The following is a 9,759-nucleotide window of genomic DNA, read 5'->3' as shown; positions in this document are numbered from 1 at the left end:
AGATAATGCAGCGACAGTTGAGCTATTTGGTTTTGAATGACCGTTTTTTAGGGAAGTTTCTCAGTTAGAAAATGCGCGACCCTAAGGAAGAGGGTTGGTGCCTGGTTCTTGGCATGCAAATGCCAGCTTCCCCTGGCACGCTGAGACAGACCAAATCCTTACGAATCATAATTCACAATAATAAAATGTGAGTTGACCTTCAAGAAACAGATAAGATTGCTGGTTTTACTGCTTTTTTCACTCTCCGGGCGTGTCGTCTTCTTCAAAATATCAGCTTTCCATCATTCAACTGTCACAGTCTCATAAGTCAATTTACCCACCCCAGTCCCCACCTTTTACTTCACATGATGCCTTCCCGTTTTCTTCTCATTCATCCTCAATGCTTCTGCCTGAACCCCGAACCAGACCTCCCACGCTCTAATTTAGCAAGCTTTCCACGCCTCCTGCATCATGATTCTTCATGATTCTTTGCATTTTCATCTTCACGTGGAATTCACAACAATTCTTTTTTAAAATTTGATTTTATAACCCGTACTATACCCTGAATGTTAACTTTCAACTGTAATATAAAGGAATAAAAAAAAATTTAATGAATTCAATTTCTAAAAGTAAGTAGAAGTAGATTGAAATTTTTAATACAAAAAATGCGAAGGAGATAAGTGAGTAAAATTAGTGACAAATTTTAAATCACACTTATTTATATAATTGCAAAAATTATTTAATACCCTGCATTTTAAATCAAGTAAGGCTTTGGAAGATATTATATATCTATATATATTATGGTTTGGAGGAAATATTTTTTTAATATTAGTTTCATATTCATTTTTCATTGTGGGTCTCATACCACCTTATTATAAAGCTCTTATGACCTTTTATTTTTATTTACTATCTAATACTTTAAAAAATTACAGTAAACACATAACAAACAAAAAAGTCAATAGAACCATCCGAAGCTAAATACCATAAAGGGTGGATTAATCACTTTTTTGAATGAAAATAGCACTGAGGACATAAAAGATTACAACATAAGTGTTAGTTTCCGTTCATCATTCATTACTTTCATGCAAAATGGTGGGGGTTGATCAAAAATATCAAAATAAATAACCATTAAAGACATTAGCAGCTAGCATACGAGCACAAGTGTTGACTTCACTATACATAAAATTCAAACTAGCATTCCAATCCCCGAACAACAAGGATCTAGCTTCTTTGATGATATAGTTGAAAGGATGTTAGCCAATATCACAATGAGTTATGAAATTGTTTGTCGTGACACAGTCTCTGAAGAATTAGGAGCTATGGAGATTTTTATCCCGGCAGAACTAGAGGCCACAAATCATACCGAACAAACACTTCAGCAATAGCAAAGAGGTAATTACCAATGTATGTTAGCATTAAAATCACATATCCAATAAACATTAATGTCTCTAATTACACCACTACACTTACTAATCTCGTATATCTCCTGTAGATTAAAATGATATTACTCATTATTGGATGCTTGGTTCAATAGGTAAAGTAGTTGTGCCAATTTAATTAAATGCATTGAGTTTGAGCTCTGAACATATAGCAGTATTTATCAGTGACAAAACTTTTACCGAAAAAGGACTTATCTCAGTTTGATTTCAATTAATTTGGGACCTTATTGAAGTCCCCTCTGACGTGTGACTCACCCAGGATACCAGGCACTCTACACCACCAAATCATACTTATTTAAAAACATGTTTAAAAACTTAAAAGTTTGGTTAGAAAATGGAGACTATCATTTAGGATCCTCTGAAGTGATATAATTGCCTTTAGGGTCCAAAGCTTTCTAAAACATCTCCCCTTGCCATAGGTCCTCAATTTAATCAAGGCCGCCAATTGTTGGAGCTTTGATGCCTCCATGGTGGTCAACACTTCTAAGGTAACAAGGGGAGAATCTGAATTCAAAACCCCTTAATTTACCAATACTTTGATGACTACTGGATCATTAAAGCCTTTCAACCTTCTTGTGCAAAATGATATATTTGTTACAAATTTAGTTTTCAAGTTTTTTATGAAAATGGTTGCTTTTCAAAATATTGGTGTCAATTTCTTCTAGCTAAATTGCTAGGATTTCAATTTTATGTTGCATGTTCAAAAGTCCTTCCAGTAAAAACTCATCAAAATTCGAACTACAACTTATTAATATTTGAATTATGGCTTGACAATAGTCAAGAAACAAATTACCAATATTTAAAAGCCAGCTTATTCAATTTTTGACAACCTAATATAAAATATTGATAAATTATCAATATTATGTTATATAAATTAAATTTTCAAAACTTGATATGAAATGAGGCTAGAAAAGATTTCACCAAACAAGTTCCGTTTTTTTGGGTATGTTTGTCAGGAAATAGAGTGGCTGAGGTCCAAGCAAGCCTTTTTTGAAGAGGAGTATGAGAGAATGAGGTCAAGATTTGCTATGCTTTAGAAGATTACCACATATCCCAATATATTGACGCAGTCTCGATGGGAAGACTGACCAAATAGACACTTAATCGCTGGGTGAGACCCACTTCCAGTAATGCGAGACTTAATGTTGAGTTGTTAGCTCAAGAACTCTAGTCCCATTTTTTAACTTTGAAATCCCAAGTATCATGATATTCCACTTACCCTGCACTTCTAATAAGGTCAAGGTGATTTTCCATCTTCTTAAATTAAACAAGCCAGGCAATCTGTAAAATCACCACTCATCCGAAGTGGATGAAAATGGAGCAGTGTTTGTAGGGGCATTATTTGAGATGAGAATGACAATCGGATGAAAAGTTTTTTTGAAAATACCTTTGATATCCACCTAACATCGTAACTAAACTCCTGGCAAATTTTGAACGCCTCAACCTTTGCTCGGATGTAAAGCTAGGTCAAGTATGTCTTCTGCCACTTTATATAATTAGCTACCGATCTCATCCTTAATGAATGTGTCCAGAATCATCCATTTATTAGAAACTTTAGAAGAATATGAGAAATCTTCTTGTTTGAGACTGAACTGTCGAAGGCAAAAAAAAAAAAAAACAAGCAAAAAAAGAAATTGAACTGCCATATTTGATCACATTTTCGTAAAAGCCAATCATTGCCTGCTTAAACCTGCACACGTTGTTTGCCATGATGATTTTTCATGACCCATTTGTGGATTGTAAGGATGTTATACTTTTAAATATGATTTAATTTCACACCTCTTTGCATATGTATTTTTTTTTTTGTAGCCCCGTGACTGAAAAAAATCTGTACTCACCTTGGTTATTTATAAATTAGAATTAAATTAAATTAGTTTATGCCTTTGTAAACTAATGACATGTAGGTTGCGAGTCTGATCATGTCTGTTATTCTCTTTCTCTTTAAATATAAGATCAACTATCATATACTCTCCTCATTTACAAATATAAAATATTTTTTAGGAAATTAAATGTTACAAGAGATAAGACATTTTTAATATTTTAAGATGTAATCATTGTCTTTCTTTTAAAAGTATCATTTTTAATAAATAACTTTATATCTATTATAAGGTGTTTAATAAGAGTAATTATAAAAATAGGGTTAATTAAAAAGTAGATAACTATTTTATTGAAAGTAAAATTTAGTTAAAAATATATTATATTTTTAAACGAAGAAAGTATTTTTTTGTTTTTTTATTATGAAAAAAACTACACATTTCAAAAAGCATTAATTAATTTTTTTTAAATTATCCCCCATACATGTTTGACATCATTAAATTGAAAAAGAAGAAACATTAATTACATTAAGAACATTTTAATCCAAACATTCTAAATTCAAAAATAATTATTAAGATTAATTAAATATTTTTAATTGTATGAATTGATTGAAATTTTTTGTATTTAAAAATGGGCAGGGTGTGTTATTTGTTCCTGCTTCTGTAATTAAGAAAAATCAAACTAAAGTGAGATTTTTTTTTTTAATTCTGCCTGGACTTGCTCTATTTTTTAATTGCTACTCTTTTATTTCCCATTTTGGGCCAAGTCTTCTCCCCACACTGGAGGAAGGAATCTGCAATTGCAATAGATAGCTTATCAGCGAAAGACCAAATCAAGGGTATGTTTGTCATTTGAATCGCACGGGGCTTAGGTTCTGTGCAAGTGCGCATCCCAACATCGCATCACGTTAAATTTTTCAAATAAACAATAAAAGAAAAGGCATCATAATTCATTACACCTGTTAACAGGGACAAGTCATTTATTTCTCTGTCTCCGTGAGATTGATTGCGTGATATTTCCCTCTCAATCAATCACAGCCGTCTGATTGGATCCCTCACCTCCTAGATACGCGTACCATAAAATTACCCACTACTCATTTCGGAGCGTAAAATTTATGTATTATTTATTAATTTATTAATAATCAGAATACTCATGCCCGCAACGAGACACGACCTTTTTTGTGAATTGTCTGTTTTGCCCCTTCCCGCTTTTCTTTAACTTTTTCTTTCGCCCCATTCATTGAGGTTCTTAGCGAAGCCGTGCCGAGCTTTTGTTGCTTTCTGCTCCATGGAAGGGCCTTAAGCTTTCTCTTCTTTTCCGCTTTACCTTCTCTCTCTCTCTCTCTCTCTCTCTCTCTGCATCCGCTTTGCATTTCCTGTAAAAACTTTCTCAATAATAATTGGTCTTCTTCCCTGTTTGATCTAGCAATCCCTTGTTTGGTAAGCTTCTGAAATCTTCCCTTGCCATCCTCTTTCTATTTTCGCGCCTTCTATGTTTATTCCTATTTTTCTTATTTTTGTTCTCAAGGTGTCGCTGTTCGTGCTTAGCTCCTTGCTTTTCACGAATCGGAGCGTATATTGATTGAGTTGAATTGCCCTGGCACTTTCAAGCATAGTGTGCCTTTTAGTTTTTTTTTTTTGGGTCAGGATAATATTATAATTTGGACTTGTATTCTTGTTCATCCTGTTCGGTTCATTTCCATCTTCTATTTTGACTCTTAGCATACGGTTTGATGAAAGCTTTGTTTTGACAAGGGTTGCTTTGGATTCGTGGAGCCAGGGTTCCTGAATGTTGTTATGGTTTTCCTTTTTTTGTGTCTATTTCTTGGGGAACATTTAGCTTATGGAGCTTAAATAGAAAGTTATTGAATTTAAAAAACAAACAAAAATGCGTTGTTAGAGAAGACGACGAAGACATGGTATTGTGATAGCTACACGAATTTAGTTGCGTGCAATAGTTATGTTCTTGACAGCGGGTTAGCTCGCCGGCTGAGAGTAATTATTTAGAGTACACTGAATCGGGTTGCTTGAAAACCCTGGTTCTTTGGTAGAGCTTTATTTTCTGATATCTATGCTTTTTTTGTTTTTACTCAGACAACATGACCTTCTGTAACCCATCAGTTTTCTAAAAATCTTGAGATCCTCCCACCACCCTTCTTAACTTACTGGAGCTGCACCCAGCTTGGCAAGCTAAAGAGGGTTACTTAATTTTCTTATTAGATTATTTATTATCTATGTTCATATTGTGATCTTTGCATCATTGTTAATTATTCATCATACTTTGTAAATGCATGATGGCTGAAATAAATGCATTACTTGCGTAGTCCAGAAGTTTAGTGCATGCTAATATTGTGATTATTATGATCTGGGACTCTACTCATCTTTGATGAGACCTCTTAGATGTTCCTGATTACTTTTTGAAGTACTTGGCTAATATTCTCCTCTATGGAAGGAAGGTTGCCCATTTATTGCTTTGCTGTCTATAGTTCAATATATTGTTCTTTCGTTACCAAGCTCATTTTTCTTCTGTTATTGGTCACTGATTCAAGCTTTCACATGTCGCATTTCTTCCTAACAACTACTTATGCATATTATTGGTTTATGGTTTCAGTTAATGCCATTTATATATTGAAATCTGATGTCTCCATCGCTGCTTGTTGCCGAGGAGGAAGGACAGAGCAATATTTCAACAGTAGCATCTTCACCGTCCTCGGACTCTATCTCCCATAATGGAACTGCATTAAAAGAGCGCAATTACCTTGGATTGTCAGATTGTTCATCATCAGTTGACAGCTCTAGTGTCCCAACCATGTCAGATGAGAAAAAGGAGAACCTGAATTTGAAGGCTACAGAGTTGAGGTTGGGTCTTCCTGGATCCCAGTCTCCTGAAAGGGATTCAGATCTTTATGCACCAAACTCAACAAAGCTTGATGAGAAACCTCTGTTTCCTTTGCTTCCTACAAAAGATGGAATCTGTTCATCTTCCCCGAAAACTGTGGTTTCAGGAAACAAGAGAGGTTTCTCTGACACCATGGATGGGTTCCCAGAGGTAAGGAGTTCTACATATTGAAGGGAAGTGGATTTTTTTTCCCCTTCTGACTCTAATCTTCCATAATCTGTGGTGCAGGGGAATTTTACTGGTAATTCTGGGATAAATGTGATGTTACCTAGGTCTTCTGGGGCTCAGCCAACATTTATGAAAGAAACGCCTGCCAAAGTTTCACAGGAACGGCTTTCTGCAACCAATGGACTTGGTCATAATCATGCGGGGAACCTTGTTAATGGCAGCGTGCCAGCTGCTAAGTAAGTGGAACCTAGAACAGTGGCTTATTTATTGCAAATAAACTGGGAGTAGGATAATGACCTCAGAATGAATTTTCATGCATCTCTAATTATGCCAATTATTCTTGTCCATGACAGGTCACAAGTTGTTGGTTGGCCTCCTATAAGATCTTATAGGAAGAATTCATTGGCCAACACTTCAAAGAACAATGATGAAGTTGATGGAAAACCAGGGCCTGCTGCTCTCTTTGTGAAGGTGAGCATGGATGGTGCCCCTTATCTAAGGAAGGTAGATCTAAGGAATTATGCAACATATCAAGAGCTGTCTTCTGCCCTCGAGAAGATGTTCAGCTGTTTTACCTTAGGTGAGTAGCTGCATATCTACTTGATTTTGAAGTTGTTACTCATGTTTCAATGAATTTTAGTTCTGTTACCCTTGCCATAGCTTTACTGGGCTTTCTTGAAATGTATGATCTCAGGTCAATGTGGTTCTCATGGCACTCCTGGCAGAGAAATGTTAAGTGAGAGCAAGTTGAGGGACCTTCTACATGGTTCTGAGTACGTTCTCACTTACGAAGATAAAGATGGTGATTGGATGCTTGTAGGGGATGTACCATGGGGGTAAGTCTTATAAAACTTTTTCTTTGGCTTTCTTGATCACATCTATTTGTGGGATGCGTCTTACAGTATGAATTTTTCAGCTGTTAAATGATTTGTATTACTAGTATAAAATACCGTTCTAATGTAATTCCAATCTGTTAACTCCTTTTGGTTAGCTTTTGTTCCTTAATGCATGGTCTTTTTATCAATCATAAGCCTTGGCTTCAAGAAAATTCTAATGCATAATTGCATTGTGCACAACATGGTTACACATTGCACACCTGAATCTCTTCTTTGTTGAAAGGGACTCATGTCTTGTTATTTATATGATGCCTCCTTTACTTTAACCTACTGGATTTTGGTTTGTGGATAACATAGTATCTGACAAGTGAATTTTTGTCACATAAATTAGGTGACGATGACATAGTACCTCAATTGAATTCCTGTTACGCATAAATTCTTGTGCATAATCACATAGTACGCAACATGGGTTTCATATTGCGTGTCTGTTTTCTTTTCTGAAAAGGTCCACAACTATAATATTATTTATACAATGCCTATTTTATTTTTACCTACTTGAATTTGATTTGTGGATAACTTAGCACCTCATTGTTGTGTGCAGTTTTTAGTGTTGTTTTCCTTGAATATTCTATTGCTAATTTGCTGTGCAACATGGCTCCAGCTCGTTAAGCTTGTTAGAAGTTGTGCTATTCACTTTAAAAGGGAGTTAGTGAATATCTTTTGAATTCAACTGTATGGTCTAGATGTGCTCAAGTTACAAATTAAACATCATTTGTTGATTTGTAGTACATGGAAACTATCAATAGTATTGCTGCACTGGTGGAAGTTGGATGTTAATCTTGCTTGAAAGTTGCAACATGTGGGAAGTTTAGTGGCTGATTTTTGCAGTGGAATTGTTTAGAAGGGCAGAATAACATCTTGTCGAAGATTTTCCTGCTGCATTTGATTTTAAGGCTTCAATAATGATATTTATTGAGAAAAAGGCTTCTCCAATAATGATTCTCTTGTCCTGTCTTAATATTTTCTATTGATTGAACGTCAATTGTAGCAGCAAATTTTACTTTCTGTTTGCATCTTAATATCGATGGTGGGATAACTTACAGTAACTACAGCTACTCCTGGTTTGCATTCTAATTCAAACTATCATTTACTGTTTGTCACAGGATGTTCATTGACACATGCAAGAAGCTGAAAATTATGAAGGGTTCTGATGCCATTGGCTTGGGTATGCCTTTTTACTGATGCTTCATTATACAGTATTTATTCTTATTATTTGAAGGTTATGCATTGAATTGACAAGGGGGGCCTCCTTAAACATAAAAGTCAACATGGGAATAATCTCGAGTTAGGAAGAAAAATAGCTTGCTTTTGTTTTTTAATTAAGTTAAATTATTTTATCAGGAATAAAGTAGGTTATTGGTTTTTAAAGGATTGTCATGTTATGTGGAACAAGTTGGCGTTTACTTGTGTGGTTGGATGTGTTTGCCCGAATGCAATGTATCACGTCAAATATCAGCAAGCCTGCTAATAATATTCCTCCTTATACTATACATTCACTATGGAACATGTCTTGGTTTGGTGTAAGTGGTTTTTCTTGTTTACCACAGCGCCCAGAGCTATGGAAAAATCCAAGAGCAGGAGCTAGATGGGGTCAGAGATTGCCTGTCTTGGTTTGATTGCATTTTGTTTGTCGAAGTTCAATGTTGTGGAGATCCAAGGATATGATGTGAATGACAATCCCCTGGTTTTGATGAAGAAATTCGGATTAAGTTGTTTCCTTATCTATGTTTTTAGGTGGTTGTCTTGGTCTCCGTCCAAGTTAAATTCGTTATTAATATGGATTGTGGAGTTTGTAATATTATTATCTAAATAGGAACCGGTTTTGTTTGAAAGAGTTGAATATCCTGTTACCATAGGTCTCCAGCCTACTGTTCAGTTATTTGACTTCTTACTTGCCCGCTAACTCTGTACGTGTTAACGCTTTAGCATAGTTTATCGTCAAAATGTGCCTATTTGGTTCTGTCAAGCTCTGCTATCTTATTGGCCAGGAAACATCTTGCTGCCCAGTTTAATCGGTCATGGCGAGACTTTGGAAATCGAGGAAAACAGTTTTCTTTCTTCATTTAAATCGGCTGGGTTGGGTACGTCTAGAAACTTGTTTATGGATGCTAGTAAAATTTAGTCTAGATTCATTTTGGGACATGCTATTAATTAGGCTGCGTGTTGTCCATTCTACGAAATAAGTAGTACAACAAATAAGGAAAAAAGAATCGCTAGAAGTCAAACTGCTCGGACCGGGTGGGCGTTTCTTTCTCAATGTGGGTACACCGTGCAGAATATGATCCTGTAATTGATATGACATGAAATATAGAATAATTCCTGCTACGATGCACCACCAATGAAGGGTCCTTGCCTCTCTCCCTCTCTCTCTCTTATTTACGGTAGATATTAAATGTGGATGTCGTACTGTCACCGGAATCGTACTTTCACAAATCACTGAGTCTGGGGCCACTGGGATTCTTGAATTACTGTGACCTTTGCTGAAAGCCCTAGGCTCAAAATGCTTAGATCAAATCCTTTAAGTTTACTTTGCTGCAATTGTCATTTATAACCTCTTATAACAG

The 9,759-nt window shown here is 35.5% G+C and overlaps 1 protein-coding gene across 1 annotated transcript; it reads left to right on the top strand.

The window, feature by feature from the left end:
• The first annotated feature begins 4,476 nt into the window (after window positions 1-4,476).
• Window positions 4,477-9,050, top strand: LOC129300110 (auxin-responsive protein IAA9-like). Its single transcript, XM_054938643.1, has 7 exons — window positions 4,477-4,672; window positions 5,844-6,281; window positions 6,360-6,535; window positions 6,653-6,879; window positions 6,994-7,135; window positions 8,299-8,360; window positions 8,743-9,050. Exons 2-7 carry the CDS (start codon window positions 5,871-5,873, stop codon window positions 8,778-8,780), a joined length of 1,056 nt encoding a protein of 351 aa, XP_054794618.1. The 5' UTR covers window positions 4,477-4,672; window positions 5,844-5,870; the 3' UTR covers window positions 8,781-9,050.
• The last annotated feature ends 709 nt before the right edge of the window (window positions 9,051-9,759 follow it).

Source organism: Prosopis cineraria, unplaced genomic scaffold (assembly GCF_029017545.1).
Source record: "Prosopis cineraria cultivar Desert tree isolate PC_DT_omini unplaced genomic scaffold, ASM2901754v1 PC1434, whole genome shotgun sequence".
NCBI classification, from domain to species: Eukaryota; Viridiplantae; Streptophyta; class Magnoliopsida; order Fabales; family Fabaceae; genus Prosopis; species Prosopis cineraria.
The sequence above is the reverse complement of the archived record's forward strand: the minus strand, read 5'-3'. Positions and strand labels throughout refer to the sequence as shown.